The sequence below is a fragment of the Manis pentadactyla genome, chromosome 5, assembly GCF_030020395.1.
Source record: "Manis pentadactyla isolate mManPen7 chromosome 5, mManPen7.hap1, whole genome shotgun sequence".
Classification (NCBI taxonomy): domain Eukaryota; kingdom Metazoa; phylum Chordata; class Mammalia; order Pholidota; family Manidae; genus Manis; species Manis pentadactyla.
The window spans coordinates 164,405,873-164,422,650 of NC_080023.1; the positions used below are offsets into that span (position 1 = coordinate 164,405,873).

The 16,778-nt window shown below is 42.4% G+C and overlaps 1 protein-coding gene across 1 annotated transcript in view; it reads left to right on the top strand.

Annotated features, from left to right (window-relative positions):
- The window catches only part of STK4 (serine/threonine kinase 4), an 89,367-nt gene extending 73,882 nt beyond the window's left edge, over positions 1 to 15,485 (top strand). Inside the window, exon 11 of the mRNA XM_036902179.2 lies at positions 11,340 to 15,485. Within this exon, the coding sequence (XP_036758074.1) occupies positions 11,340 to 11,498 (159 nt within the window). The 3' untranslated portion in view covers positions 11,499 to 15,485. The remainder of the gene's footprint in view (positions 1 to 11,339) is intronic.
- Positions 15,486 to 16,778: the final 1,293 nt, after the last annotated feature.

The following is a 16,778-nucleotide window of genomic DNA, read 5'->3' on the forward strand; positions in this document are numbered from 1 at the left end:
TCCGTTCTAAACCAAAAAACCAGGGCACATGGTCTTTACAAAGAATTTTTTCTGGTTTGTGAATTTATACACATTTGAAAATTATTACTATGGCATACATAAATTAAATCACATTTTATGACTGCCCTTGCACTGTTCACCATGTAAGAACTTGTTTGTTATGCTTTAGAAGATTGGAGATTGTTGAGAATTAGGCTTGGGGTTGATTAATGATTGTGCATTGAGTCCCCTATACAGAATTTTATTGTTGTTAACAACCATCTGATCAATAAATATGAGAGATGTCCTCTCAAAAAAATTAATTAATTAATTAAATCACATTTGATTATCCGTAAACACTTGTTGAAAAGAATAAAGGACTATATCAAAGTACCTAGGACTTACATATTAATGCTTTTACAGAATAAGGAATTAAATCATCTTTTTTAGACAGGCTTAAATCAGACAAAAAATAAAAAGATAAAAATTCCCATTTAGCAGTTGTGTGGTTTTGGCAGAATCAAAAGTCTTATGTGGACACACACATACCCCTCTTAGACCTAACTATGTTTTTGATACTGTGGAGGGTTCAGCTTCTAAGACTTGATGGCCATTACAGAAAGATTCTGACATGCCTTGCAGATAGAATTGTCTGCTTTTGTTGCAAAATTCTTTTTGGTTATTTAGGTTGCAAATCTCCGACCGTTCATGACATGGAGTGTCCAACAATAGGACTTAAGGGGTTTCATATACTTACCAGAAATTGAGTCTATTCACTTACAAGTTTTCCCACTTGAAGAAAGCCCAAATTGTAAAAAGTTAGGCCTGCAAAGTAGCTTGTAAACATTTTATTGTTTTAGTGTGATAAAACTGCATCCTATTTAATCTGAAGATATAACATATTTGATAGAGGTAGTCACATATCAAGGAAAGTGACATCAACTTGTATTTTACTCTCAGATTTTGCTTGGGATTCTTTGGGCTTCCTTTTGGCAAGATGACAGAGGGAAAGACTGACCTTTTTGTTATCTTGGAAATTTCCAACCCAAGAAATTATACAGAGGGAAAGCTTGCCGGGATTCTTATGTGGTTAGCTAGCTCTTTCCCTGAATTATTAAACTACATTAAAACAGTAGCTTGATGCAGCTGGTGTTTTAGGTTTTCTTATCCTCTGAAAGATTAATATCCCCTTGAGAATGAGGATACTTTTGATGTCCCCCTTTAGTGCCTCAGATATCAGGAGCATCATATTCTGCTCTATTCTTGTATTTTACCTTTGTTAAACATCTACAATTCTCTAGGAGGTTGAATTGTTCTAGGAGGTTATGTATTTGCTAACTTCCCAAAAGTTTTCCTCTCATTGTTTGGCTTCCTTAAATGTGAAATTTATAAACCAATTTAGAGCTACACTTAAATGGAAGTTTTCTTAAAGAGCAATCCTAAGCAATGAAGACTAGAATGAATTTTTATGTCCATTTTCCCTTGTAACTTTACTGCAGTCATGACACTGGATTAGCTGTCCATTTTGATTTTGGCATGCATGAGTCAAGCTGGAGTAACTGACATAACTTTATATAAAAAATATATGTTTTTAGGCTAATTTATTGATTACATCTTTTTCAAAGCTTCTGAAAAGCCCAGTGTCTTACTAGTAATGGAGGGAACCCAATACAAAGTATCATTTTCAAATAAAGGCTTAAATATTAAGGATATATTTCTTTATTAAATATTTATTGAAAACTCTTTTCTGCTGGCTTGACTCCTGGAAACAGATTTAATTCCTCCTCGTAAATAACTCCCACTTCGGTGAAAAGAAAAGGTAGCGCGGGAGAGAGATGAGTGGCGGCCGGGGCTGGGCGAGAAGGCTGAATGGGCATTGCCTAAACTGAAGACGGGATTATATTCAGCAGGAACTTCGAGTAGCTCTTAGTAATATTGACAGGTGAACTCCTAGGTCCTTTCATTTACTTAACCTAATTTTATTAGTTCCCTGCATCTCAAGTGTGATAGTTACTCAAAATAGCAAAGTTTGCATTTCATTTTTTAAAATTCAGCAATTCAGATTTTTCCCTGAATAAGAGTGAACTCCCCTTGTTTGTACTATGAATGTATAAAAAGATAAGGTCTCTCTCTCAGAGTCTGTGACCACAGGGTTTCTTCCGTCTCTTGACTCTCGTAGCACATGATGCCTTAATGTGGAATTGGCTTGTCTCGGGCTTTGCGATCAGACAGGCTAGGGTTTATATCCTCTTATATACTTAATGACTCTGGGGCTATGTACAAATTCCTGAAACTCTTTAAGCCTCAGTTCCCACCTCTGTAAAATGGGATACTACTACTTATTTCATGGACTGTTCTGAGGATTACACGAGGTAATACATGTGAAGTGCTGAGCACAATGCCTAGCACATGGCACTCAGTTTAAAGTTGCTGTCATTACTGTTAGCAGTCATTAGGCACTTAGCAATGCCTCAGATATAGCTTGTTTTCGGACTTATCTAACCTCATTTACCTCCACTTACAGTGTGAAGGGGTCCTACCATATGCTTCCTGTCCCATACACACCCTTACTTATTCACACACCCCCATCATCCCTACTCCTGCCCAGTCCAAGCCTAGCACAAATGTCTGACACGGCACAGTACTCACTACATCTTTATAATTAAAATAAAGATACAGTGCCAAATAGGAGCAATGCAGGCTGCCTTGAGATCCATTATTTTTTTGTGTTTGGAGTATGGAAGTTCCTTTGGGTTCTTGCTGCGGAAAGCCAGAGTCAATGGTGGTAGGAAAAAAATCTGGGTTTGGTCAGAATCTTATTACCTTTGGCCAAAAACTACTATAAAGCTCACAGAATTAAAACAAAACAACAACGAAAAGCAGGTGCATTGTGAATTTCAGTTAAGTTGTAAAAGTTCCTGCTTAGCAGACCTGGAGTAAATTCTAAGCATGCAGAAGTATTACTTAGCAAATTAATTTTGTCATGTAAATTTAAGGGTGATTTTCAATAAATCACAAAAAACTAACAATCTTCAAGTCATATACTTTATATTAATAAATCCCCATTATTTAAAGAAAAAGAACCTTATTTTTGTCTTTTTGTTTATAACATTCATCAGATCATCTCCTTCATATGCACACATGCACACACACACTATGTGCTGAGCCCCCTCTCTGGGCGGCAGGCTCTCTGGATGCAGTCTTGGGGTGGTTTGAGGCCAATCTTCAGAGCTCTCGTCATTACATCACCATGCCTGCTTGGAGCCAGATTTCTTTGTCTTACCCAGGCTTAAGATCTGCATCCATTCCAGTCTGCTCAGTAAATATTTTATATACATGCAGTCATGTTTTCTTTGGTTGAAATTCTGATAAGGTTCCATGTATTGATTTGAAGTAATAAGCTCAAAATGGGATTCAAGTAATTGTTAATTGCTAACAGTTTTGCAGCTTTTCTTCCTTACTGGACAAGCTTTAGGAAGATTTTGTTAAAGGAATGATGGAAGCAAAATTGGAATGACCATAATTTGAGTCGGAGGAAATCTCTCATTAAAATTCTTACAAGATCCACTTAAGGAACAAGATCTTTTCGAATTGAGTGGCCCTGTGCTTACTGAATCCACACAAGTAACAATTAGATTGTCAGCTTCCTTGCTTCTCTGCCTGTCTTCTCACTTACCTGCTGAGCTAGTACCGCATCACCTGAGAATCTTACCTTCCAGAGTCACCTCGCCTTAGTCTAGAATCCACTCCTTGATTCAGACAAGGTCACATTGAGAAAGAGGAAGAATCTTTGGTGCAACTAAGTCAATACCCTAGATGTCTTTTTTGTTTTTTCCATTTTATTTTATTTTTTGATATCATTAATATACAATTATATGAGCAACATTGTGGTTACTACATTCCCACCATTATCAAGTCCCCACCACATACCCCATTACAGTCACTGTCCATCAGCGTAGTAAGATGCTATAGAGTCACTACTTGTCTTCTCTGGGCTATACTGCCTTCCCCGTGCCCACCCCCCCTACATTATGTGTGCTATTCGTAATGTCCCTTTTTTCCCTTCTCCCACCCTTCCTCCCCAGTCCCTTTCCCTTTGGTAACTGTTAGTCCATTCTTGGGTTCTGTGAGTCTGCTGCTGTTTTGTTCCTTCAGTTTTTCCTTTGTTCTTATACTCCACAGATGAGTGAAATCATTTGATACTTGTCTTTCTCCACGTAGCTTATTTCACTAAGTATAATACCCTCTAGCTCCATCCGTGTTGTTGCAAATAGTAGGATTTGTTTTCTTCTTATGGCTGAATAATATTCCATTGTGTATATGTACCACATCTTCTTTATCCATTCATCTACTGATGGACACTTAGGTCCCTAGAAGTCTTTTGACTGACTTTTGTATCTTTTCTCTGTTGCACATCAGCTAACCTTCTAGCAGCTGCTGTTGAAGGCATGGAATGGCATACTGGTGGCTTCATTAGACTTTGAAGCTTCGATCAAGCTCCCTTTTCATCTTGCTAAATTCCAAAGGCGTGTTCTTTCCTCATTCTTGGCCACAATAAAACATTGCATATGACAGGGCATCAGCTTGACTCAGCTGTCCAGAAGAAGGGATGATGTAGAATTGTGAGTGCCCAAGTACAGTATGCACAGAATCGAGCTTGTCCTTAAGAGCTTTGGCAGGTCTCCCTTTGATGTTTTTTTAAGGACATATCATGACGCTATCTGCACAATAGACTGCAGAAGTAAGAGTTCCTAGGAGCAGAGGAGCAGAACTTGGAAATACAACCTGTATCTAAACCTTGGGTATTCACTGTCTACTGAGGGCCTTGTTGCCAAGGCAGGATGAAGCTCTGCTATACGTTGCAGTGTGTTTAGTTTAGTTTGACTCTGCTGATTCAAGATAGACTGCTTGTCACTTGTGGTGAAACATCAGCCAGATGTCCTCAATTGTTCTTCAGGCCAGTTGTGCAACTGACACTGACATGGTGTAATTGAGAATATCAGAGTTGCTGGGCTATTGGAGAATAAATCAATTCCCATCAGCCTTCTGTATTCATATTAACGCTGGGAACCTTAGGATTTTGCTATGGTCTTGCCCAGAGGAAACATGCCAGATTTGGGGTTTCTCACAGAGTTCACTAGGATGTGTGTGTGTGTGTGTGTGTGTGTTCTGTACCATATTGTGAGCTCCTCAAGCTCAGTTCTTATAGCAACAGCAGCTATTTATACTACTCACGATTTCCTCCATTTTCCAAAAAAGGATTTAAGGTGGTAGCTCCCACCTACTACACTTTCTGTGTGCACCAGATACTGTGTTATATACTTTGTCAACCCCACAACTTCCCTTGTAGGGTAAATACTGTTGTCCCCCATTGGAAAATGCAGAAAGTGAGGTGCAGATGAGAGGACTTGCCCAGGGGCATCCAGCTCCCAAGAGCAGAGCTCCCACAAAATCCAGGTGCATCCAACTCAAAGCTGGTGCCCTTGCCCCTAAGCCTGGCTGCTTCCCCAGCAGATACTACCTTTTACATTCCTTTAGCCCGTGAGTGTTCCTGGCCTAGTAGAGCTGCCATCAAGTTGGTTGATTCTATCTGAATCATGTTCTGCAACCTTGAATTGCACCACTGCCCCTCAGCAGCAGCGTGGGCAGAGTAGGCACCGGTGTCTGCACAGGAGGACAGGCAGCGAGGTAAGCTGCAGCATCCCCATTTTCCAGGCGAGGAGACCAAATCCCGGAGAGGGCAAGTAACCCGCCTAAGCCCATCACCACTGGCAGTGGCATTTTTGAATGTGAGGACCATCTGACATATTTAGTATCAACTAAATTCACGTTTCTTCCAGTCTTACCACATTTTTCACGAACACAGGCCTATTTCCAGAAACCCTTCAGGTAGTGGGTACAGTCTCCTCCAATTCCTTGCTGTATCACTTTGGGCAAATTACTTGCCCAATCATATGCCTGTTGACCACATTTATAAAAGGAGGACATTAATAATACCTACTTTACATGGATTAAATGAAAAAGTGCAGACAAAATGCTTAGCTCAGTGCTGAACATATGGCATGTGCTCAAATATTTAACGTATCTTTTCTGTGTCTGTGTGTGGAATCCAGCAGTAAATAAGACAGCATTGTATCCTGCAGAAACAGGGTGAGGCTGAATTTTGCACAAAAATTGACTACTTTAGGGTACAACACATTCCCAGAGACCACATCTTTTAAGAGAACTCTCATCTGTATGTACATGGTTGCCTCTACTTGCTCAGACACCCTTTGACAGGCGTCCACCATCCGAGTGGGTTAAAGGCAGGAGAGTGAAGTCCGGGTGCTCATTAGACACTAGCGAGTGAGTGCAGCTGCACAGCATCGGTACCGCCTGTCGGACTCTGAAGGAGCCTGTCCTTTTCCATTCACCCAAGACTGACGTGTTGATTAGCATCCAAGTGGTCAGGGAATTCTGAACAACCATAATCAAGAGGCTCATTTTCATTTACCTTTCCTGCTGTGACCTCTCCCAGGAAGACAGCCAAAAATCCCTGTGCTCAGGCTGTTCTCTTCAGCATAACCCACCCTCTGGCCTTAGCATTCATTGTGTCTTGTTCGGAAGGATCATGTCGTGTTCTTTTGACTATCTCATTCTTCCCAAAGTGTATTTCTTGTAGTGGAAGGTCTTCTTTGTCTGAATAAAAAATGAAAATGGACATGCCCTTTAAAGATGATTAAGCCAGAACTGGAGACCTGCTGCTTATCCGTCAATATAAGACATAGAAACTTTAATCAAGTGAGCAGAGCCAGCCTTCAATTTCAAAAGACTGTAGAGAGGAAAATAAGCTCCCTTAGAACTGAGGGCAGGACTCACTCTTTACTCCACACTGAGTCATTCCAGCACCTCACCCAGAGCCTTTTACATGCAGTGGTGCTCAGGGGAAGCTTGCCGCCCCATCCCCCTGGATTTCAGTGGCCTCCATTATTGTTTGACTGGAAATGAAGGGCAGTTTATTCATTCCGTCAGCCAGTATTATGCTTGGCATGGTGAACAAGACCAAGTCCCTGCCCCCGTAGAACTTCCGTCCTAGTAAGGATGGCTTACAGGGTAACCGTGACAGGGGATTGGATTGGATTGTTTTGAGGGAAATAAACTAGGTGCTGAGATAGAGAATAATGGAGAGGAGGTGACCGTTCTAGGTAAGATAGAGGCTTGCTCAAATTCTCTGAGGAGGTGACCGCTGCACTAAGGCCTGAACTGGGGACAAGCCATCCAGGCAGAAGGATCAGAAATCACACACTTGAGACCAGAATAAGAGTGACCTGTTTGAGGAAATCATGGCTAGAGGGTCCTGAGAGAGAGGAGAGCAGTAAGTAATGAAGTTGGAGGGGACAGTGGGGCCAGAGGTGTAGGGCCTCTGTAGCCCGGGTGAGTTGTTGGACTTTATTCTGGGTGTTGTAGATAGTAGAAGGGCAATTCATTTCTGTATTTTTAATTATATTTGTCACTGTGAGGTGATGGTGGTCTGAACTGAGGGGTTGGAGGTGGAGATAGAAAAAAGTGCTTGGATTTCAGTTACACCAGTATTCCAGAGACTAGATGGAAGGATGCCATGTGGGCAGGGGGTGGTGAGGGAAGGAGAAGCATCGGGGATGATTTGGGACACCAGGGAGGATGGTGGTGCCGTTCTGGAGATGGGAAGATGGGAAGTAAGGAGAAGAGGTTTGGGGATGAGGGAGGGGTGGGCCACAAGAGTCCTGTTTGGGATGTGTTATAGCGCATATTTCTTCAAGATACCCTGTTGGATGTGGTGTGGATGTGTGAGTCTGGAGTTCAGAGGAGAATTCTGCTCTGGAAATGGAAGTGTGGGAGTCACAGTATAGAAAGGATGTTTAAATTCCAGGGGATAGAGGTGATACTAAACGGTGATTACCCTACTTTGCTCCTTCAGAATGCTGGTTGGAGCAAAACTGTAGAAGTGCAGTTATTTTACTGCAAGATCTCCATTTGAAATTTATTCATGCCGCCAAGGGCCAGGAAGGTGAAATGCTACGCTTGGCGCCATAAAACCATTCTCTGAGCTTGTTTTCAGAAAATCCATATCTGGATGGTGTGAGCAGTCATTAGCAGTGACCGGCAGGCTGTGTTCTCATAGGTCAGGTGTAACTTAGCCCCAGAGCCCTTGGACAAGTCTGTTAGTCTGAAGGAGGCAGAGGTAAAGCAAGGGTGCTTGTTCCTGCCCCCAGATTGGAGTCAAGGGCAAAAAAGCCACACAGAAATTGGAAACCTAGAAGAAGCTTTGACCAGAGATCAGCAATTATGGTGAGAATTTGGCTGCCAGGAAAACAAGAAGGAAGATGAAGAATTATCAAACTTGAGGACTTTTAAGAAACACCTGAGTGGCTTCTGTAGCATGCACAGTCCTGTGCCTTGCCGCCTAGGGATCTGATCTAGTAGCTCTAAGTTGGAGCCCAATACTCTATTTTTAATATGTGATTCTGATGCAGGTGACCCTTGTCACTTTGAGAAACACTGATTTTGAAAATCAACCTCTGAGATCATCTAGGCAGCCCTTTCCCAAAAATAGGGAAACAGGCTCAGGGTGGAGACAGGGCTTGCCTGAAGTTGTAGAACAAGTTGGAAAGCCAGTGCAGGTCTACTGACTTTCCTTCCTTCATCTTGCAGTTGACTCTCAATCCTACTGGATGGGGGAAAGTGAGTCTCCCCTCCCAATTCCTGACTCCCCTTCCTTCACGGTGCTGTTTCTTTTCTTTTCATATCATCATCTAATGTAAGAATAATTTACTAAATTACTGTGTTAATTGTCAGTTGTCTGTCTTGCCTCACTAAAATGTAAGCTTCACAAGGGCAATGATTTTTGGTTTTGGTTTTTTGGGGGTTTTTTCACTGATATATCCTATGTGTCTTGGACAGTGTCTGGCCTGCAGTAGGTGTTCAGTGACTATTTGATAAATGGATGGATGGATAGATGAATGAAAAATATTTTGTTAAACTATACATGAGTTAATAGGCATTTTCAGGAAGTGCCAGCCCTTAGGCATTGTTAACCTAAAATAGAGTAGAATATTTTCTTTTTCACTTGTTTGATTCTGGCTTGAATTGGAGGTTATAGGAACAGCTTATTTATGGAGATTAATTAATTAGAGAAATCCCAATAGTACTAATAATAATGGTAATATTAAAAACAATAAGTTATTAATAACAACTGTGATAATTACCACTTCTGGAATGCTGACTATCTGCCACATACCTACTACATGATGTTCCGAGCTAAGAATGTCACACCCATTAATTCCTCAAATTCTCATCCCATCCCAAGAATGAAGGAACTAGTATTGTCTGTTTTTCAGAGGAGGAAACTGAGACTTAAAGAGGTAAGCTGTTTGTCCAGAGTTGCATAAACAGTAAAGATTTAGGATCCTAAAGATTCTAAAGATCAAATTCTTAACTATCAGTAACAATTCAGTATTAGGTTTGGGGTGTTCTGTCTTTGGAGAAGGAATAGAAAAAGTGAAACATGAGACGAGCATCACTGTTTGGGGTGTCCTAGGCCAAGAATACCAACCTCCTGCCTAGTATAAAACCACAGACAGGGAAACAAGATGCATTTTTTTCAGCCCAGCTTTACAGCATCACACACAGCCTCCAGTCTTTCGATTCTCACTTGACAAAGAACCCTTCATCTTGAGCTACTGGGTGAGGCTTTTCTCACTTCTCAGACCACTACCCTGAAGCTGGCCAAGGAAAATTCCTGTGGTGACAGGCCACTAAACCATTTCTGGGGAGGCACTGTAGCACTTTGCACTCACACCCCACCCTCTAAAGGAAGGGTGGACAGAAAGAGGCTCATGCAGCCCCCTTCCTGTACCACTTCCCTGTCAGGGCCTCAGGAAGGGGCTGAGGGAGATGATGATTCTATAAATCTCTCCTGAAACTTGAGAGAGCCCTTGAGTTCTTGAAACACTGTACCTATTAAACTGGTTGTGAGCTCACAGAATTAATCACCACCTGCTATGGGTAATGTCAGCAGTCATTCCCACCCCTGCCAGCCAGGATGGCCTGGGTTTGACTGAGCGAACACTCCATACATACAGCAACAAGGCCACTTGCCCGACAGCTGCAGGCACAGGTTGGACACCAGCACACTGCTGGACTCTGGTAGAGAGAGGGTTGTTACTCGCACTGCCATCTTCAAGCACATGGTGCACCTGGCACTATGATAAACAACGCCATGATCTCATTTAATTCTTAAAATAATCATGATGAGGAATTGCTGTCCCACTTCTGCAGTGAGGAAGGCCCAGAGATGGCAACTCGCCTGAGTCTCAAAGCATTTGCAAGAGGCAGAGCCATGTTTTAAACACAGGGTGAGTTGGTTGTAAAACCTGTGCTTCACTGGTCTGCTTTTTGTGACAGTGGTTAAGAGCACGGACTGGAGCCACAGTGCCCAGGTTTGAATCTTGACGTCCCTTACTGGCTGGGAGGCAGTGGGCAAATTACTTAGCCACCCTCTTCCTTGGCCTGTTCATCTGTAACATGGGGGTAACATACTCAAATAATAGAGTCGTTTTGAGGAATAAAGCACTTAGTGTCTGTGCATAGAAAGCACTAACTAAGTAAGTGCTAGCCATTATTATTAATTTTTATACCAAGTTCTGTTTTTTTCTCTAGATGATGAAACTTAATCTCCTAAATTTCAAGGTTTCTCCAACTCTTCCCCGCCCCACCCAAGGGTTGTATCTATATTCCCAAGATATTTATGTAGATAATCCATATAAAGTGCTTAGAGTGTGGTACGTGACACATGCTTATCCCCTAGTAAGTGTTAGTCATGATTAGTGTGATGTTGCCAAGACATTGAGGATTGGAAGGCAGGGTTGGGGCAGCATCTGATACTCAGTCAGCACCCATCTTCCCCAGTGTGGTTTCTAGAAGGGGACATGGTTACCATCTAAGTGCCCATCTCATGGGCAGGACAGGAACCAGGAGGCAACCATTATTTTGCATAGAACAAATTACTGTTCTTTTAATGCCCTAACAGTGAATCCATGTGTAATTATTTTAAAAGATAAGGGAGATGGAAGTATCACCCATTAAGTGCCTGATTGAGGCACAGTAAACAAAAAAGATTAGTACTTAGAACTCTTCCAGGGATAAATTTTCTCAGAAAAGCTTGGTGTGGTGTGCCATTCATTTGAATGAACGTCACTTTCCAACCAAACGTGGTCTGAGCACACTGCCCTCGGTTTCTCCCTTCCTGCGGGTGTCTGGAGAGGCAGGGCTTCGCCGCCGCTTTGCTGCGAATCTTGCCGATCTGGGCTTTGTCGTGACTGGACTTTCCACTTCTGTTCTAGCTGAAGAGCTGGACAGTGGAAGACCTTCAGAAGAGGCTCTTGGCCCTCGACCCCATGATGGAGCAGGAGATTGAAGAGATCCGGCAGAAGTACCAGTCGAAGCGGCAGCCCATCCTGGACGCCATTGAGGCCAAGAAGCGGCGGCAGCAGAACTTCTGAGCGGGGCTGTGGGGGGCCCTGCCTCCGCACCCGGCCTCCGGTGGACTGCAGATTGCTTGCCACTCAAGTTCGGCAGCCACCGCTCCTGCCCCTCTTTTCCCCACAGCACCTTTGTGAACTCAGGAACATGCGCCAGCAGGAAGGGCTGCCTTGACAGTCAGTGTGCCATCTTGAGGTATTTAAATTGGCCAGGCATATTATTTCAAAGGATTTTTATTGGCTCTGTTAAACCCAGAGTTTTAAAACCCCAGGAGCAGAGAATCCTCGTTGAGTGACAGCTTGGAAAGTTTTATATAATGTCTTTTGTTTTCCTTCTCCCAATAGCTTTCAATTGTTCTTTCTGAAAGACTTTTAAAAAATATATAAATATGCACTATATATATAAATTATAACGAGATACGCCACTCAGTGTGGTGGCATCTCTGTACAGGTACAGTTTTAAACGGTTTGCCTCTTTTCTGTAAGATTATGGTACTGTGGAACACGAGGGCAGGGGCCACAGTGACGCTGTTGGTGTCCCTGTACTCCCAGGAGCCAGCCTCACCCTTTCACAGGGCTGCATTCAAAGATGAGGGGTGGGCCAGTTCTTTGACCATGGTTTCAGCTTTGAGTGGGTCATTCCCGGCTTCTAGAGCTACTGTGATGTCCAAGGGAAAGTGTGAGAGCTTGCGTTTACTTTTTGAGTCCCAGGAGAAGCCTGGCACCCTCTCTGCAAATTGGCCTTTGTGGTTTCAATGCCTTCCATCCTTGTCCACTCTCCCAACTGCCTACAGTCCCAGCACAGATACTGCCTAGTGCCTTAAGAGGAGACGTGATCCAGTGAGGGGCGGGCCCACCAAGAACTCTCAGCAAACATGGGGCTGTATGTGTTGCACAAAAGGGAAAGGGTTTTCCAAGTTCTCCTTGTTCATGTGAAGATCACACCTGCGGCATTTTGCTCCACTTTCCTTACAGAGAAGGGGAAGAGGGCATTTCTTTTGTGATCCACATTCAAATATGTAACTTTTATTTTTATTTTACTGTGAAGGGGTCTGGAAAGGATATGTGAATATCAGACTAAGGTTTGTTCTCCAGGAGGCTCAACCCAGACACACAGACTGTCAGAGGTAGAAGGGACCATCAGCATCATCTGGTCTGACTGAGGCTTAGAAAGGGGAAGTGACATGGCCAAAATCACGGAGCAAGTCAGTCAGAGCTGGAGCTAGACCTCAGGGCTCCTTACTCCCAGGCCACTGAATCAGGCAGCCGCTTCATCAAGGGAAGAAACTTGTGTCTGTTTTTGTTAAGTTGTTCCAGGGAACCCTGCTGATGGAAGCCTGCTCTTGCTTTGTCTCTTCATTGGGTGACTGCCTACGAAGGGATTCCCAAGGGGAGCCAGATCATTCCATATCAGCCATGCCAGGAGTTCTGCATTGTCTGCCAGATAGCAGACAAGCATCATGCCCACAGATTTAGGGCCACAAGCATATTAGAGGCTTTCCACAACACAGCACTGAGCCATTTATCTTCAGGGCTGGCTCAAGGCCACATGTCATTTAGTCACACAGCAAAGAGTAGGCAGTTGGGAAATGCAAATATCTTTTTATTTTCTAATATTTCTTCCCCTTAGACAGGGGAGCTATGACTTAGGGGGCACCTAAGGATACTGTAATTTGACTCCATAATTGCCTTTTCTTCCCAAACCTGGGAATCAGTGGAAAGGCAGGGAATAATCCCCTTCTGTGGCCAGGTTCTGTCCTTTGCAATTAAAGCAAGTTTTTTTTTTAATGCAAGAGGCAGTTTGGCTTGGCCAGTTAAGCAGCTATGTGGCAGACACAGAGAATGGAGGACAGTTTGAGAATCCTGCTAGAATAATAAATGGCAGCTAGCATTTGTTGACCACTTACTATAGCCAGGCACTGAGCTAGGTGGGCTCTTTATGTATGTCAGCTCCAAAGTCCACAATAACTCCATGAGTTAAGTACTTTTCTCCAATTCATAGATGAAGGAACAGGTTCAAAGAGAAAAAAGTTCTTTCCCAAGGCAATACAACTAGTAAGTGGTAGAATCAGGATTCTTAGCATCACCATATGGGACCAGTATTTACAGGAAAAAGCAAAGTCACAAGTCTTAAAATGAAGTTACCACCTTTTCTTGCATAGACTAAATAATTCTAACTGGTATTTTTAGGTTGGGAAACAACTGAATTAGTAGTTAAGTCTAACAGTCAAGCGAGTTTTAAAGATCAAAACATAGAGCATGCATTCCCCCACACCATCTGCTCTGCTAATTCACAGGCCTGCCTCCATCTCTTTCATTTTTAAAAGGGATGTTGCACTTGGCCAGACAGAGGGGGAATGCCCATTTTCTCCCTTCCTAAACTAGATCCAAGTAAAAGAAGGTTCAGTTTTTCCCCATAAATATTCTTGGGTCATGAATCTTGATCTGGAGTTTATTTTGTTTCAAGCATGTGTGCACCCTACATGCTGGGCCAACAAAGACATTGCTCACCAGTCTAGCTAGTCAGAGCCCTTTGACCAGAAGTCAGTTTCTTTTGAATCAGATAAATTTCCTGCATTTGTTGGATTTGTTTTCCAGTTCCAGAAAGGTAGGTAGACAAGCAAGTCCTGGTCATTTTTTTCACTGAATACTAATAAGTTCAAGAAAGATCAGGTTGCTTTCATTAAGCCCTGAGGTTCAGTCGTTGCTTGAGAATTTTTGACTCAAGCTTCCAGGGAACTCTGAGCCTCTCACTTGTTTTCTCCAACTGAGAAACAATGACCCACACATAATTTTAAAATATTTTTAAAAATCTCAAATTCTCTAGGAATATCTTAAATGCTTTCTCATCAGCAATTTGGAAGCAAATTTCAATTTTTCTTTTTCCTTTGTTCCTTCTCCCAACTACCAATTGGATGGATGGATGAATGAATGTTTGGCTTGCTAGATGAATAGATGGATGGATAGACAGAACTCTAACAACTTAACAATAGCCTTGACTCCTTGAAACTGTAGATTTTCATCTAGGAAACATTTATTTGCATCTGCCAGATGTCAGAAACTTTATTAAAGACCAAAACATAGAGCATGCATTCCCCCACACCATCTGCTATGGATTTAAAATTCCATAGCTTTTACCAATATCAGGAATGAGGGAAGTGACATCATTATAGATCCTACAGATGTTAAAAGGCTAGTTACAATATTGTGAACAATATTGCAAATAAATTCAACAACTTAAGTAAAATGGACGAATTCCCTGAAAGATACAAACTACCAAAGCTCACACAAAAAGAAATAGATACTCCACATAGCCCTATATCTATTAAAACTTAATCACTCTGGGAGATACAGGTATTATTGTCTTCATTTTACAGATAAGGAAACTGAGGCTCAGAGAGGTAAAGTTTGTTGCTTAAGATCATATAGCTAGAATATGGCAGAGCTAGGATTCAAATCCAGGTCTTCTGATTCTTATTCCAGTGCCCTTTCTAGCATACCGTGTTGCCTCTAAAGACTGAAGCTCCTTATTTACTGGAAAATTGTTCCTACCCTGTCCACACCCTCCCATTCCACCCTTTCTTAAGCACTGTGTTTATGTCTTCATCAGGAATGGTCATTATATTTGGAATCCATGTTCTTTTTTGTGTCTGGAAAAAAATCTCTTCCACCAGCTTGCACTTGGACCAACTTAGAAAAAAATAAGCTTAAAAAATGCTGTTGCAAATGTACAACTTAAAAATGTGAAGTTTGTCGCTTTAACTTTTTGTAACAAAAATTAGTAACACTGGCTTAAGTGCTGACTTGAAATGCTATTTTATAAAGTTTTGGTGTAAATAATCCTTAGAGGTCAGCAGTTTGTATATGTATGAAATATAGCTTCCTCCATTGCTTTTTTTTTTTTTGAGATGCTTCCTATGTGCTTTTATGTTAAAATTGTTGTTCTCCCTTCTTCCTGCTTCCTACACCTTGTCACCTTTGTTTTAAATAAACGTCCTTTGGACCACAGACTACCCTCTTTTTAAAAATAAGTTCATCTGTAGCCTGGGTAGTGGTATAATTGTGAACCTTAGGGACACTGACTCTGTTCTAGACAAAGCCAGGGAAGAGGTAGGTAAGTAGGGAGTGAACTTCTGTTGGACACCTGTGTGCAGGTAGTGAGCTAGTTGTATATAGATGTAAGTAAATGTAAACAGAAGTATATAAAGATAAACCAGCTTGGGGGTCGTTCAAGCACACACCACCACAAATACTCTGGTAGAAGGAAGTACATGGACACACGTACTTGGAGGGAATGACAGTCAGTTCTGCTGGGGTGTCCACGAAGCTTTTCTGGAGGAGGCAATATATCCTGGACTTAAAAAAATGAGGGAAATATGGCCAGGTCCTGAAAGGATGACTAAGAAGTGAGGGAGGGAAGGCATCCTGGGCGGAGCACCAGCCTAGAAAGGGTCTGGTGGGAGATCCTGGGTGTAGGGTTGTCTTGGAATCCCCCCTCCTTCTCTGTTGCGGCATGAAGCCAGGCCAGGCACGGCCCAGCATTCAGAGGGGACCGGCAGGGTCCTGCCCCTGTGTAGCCCACCCTTATCCAGAAATAATTCCCTAGCCTGACCCTGGTTCTCTTAGTCTTAAGAATTTATTCCACAGCAAGGAGGGCACAGAGTTAATAGCAAAAAGTAAATTCAGGTCTCTTACAGTCAAACTGCTTTACAGTATCTGAAGAGTTTTAATTATTTGTGTAATTGTCATGCTGTTCTACCAACCTTTCTGGGAGTGGGGGTGATGTATGTTTGGTGTTGCCTAATTTACCCACCTCACTCCCTGAAATACTCAGCTCACCTTCCTTACTGTTGCCAGAGTGACAACAGGTGTTCCCTTGGTTAGACTGAAAACCTATGGTCAGAAGGAGAGATGAATTAAATTCACATTCACTGAGCAGTTATATGCTGGACACAATGCAGAGCCTTTTAGATTATTTCATTTTTGATCACAGACTCAGGTATATAGTCCTACACCCTTTCTACAGACACGTGATTCTCATAGCATGCAGTACTGTGCACCATCCACTAGGAAGTGTTAATGTTTTCAGAGCGGTTTTGCTGTGATGACGAATGCAGGGCCCTATCAGCATGTAATGTCCAGAGGCAGTGATGTTGGGTGTCCTGCAGTGCATTCTGGGACAGTCCTGCACAATAAAAAGTTGTCCTGCAGCCCATACCACATTCAGATATCCCACTGGATATTCATGTTGGTGAGAGATTTGTTTATAAACACTCCATGCTAAACTAACCCATTTGCATC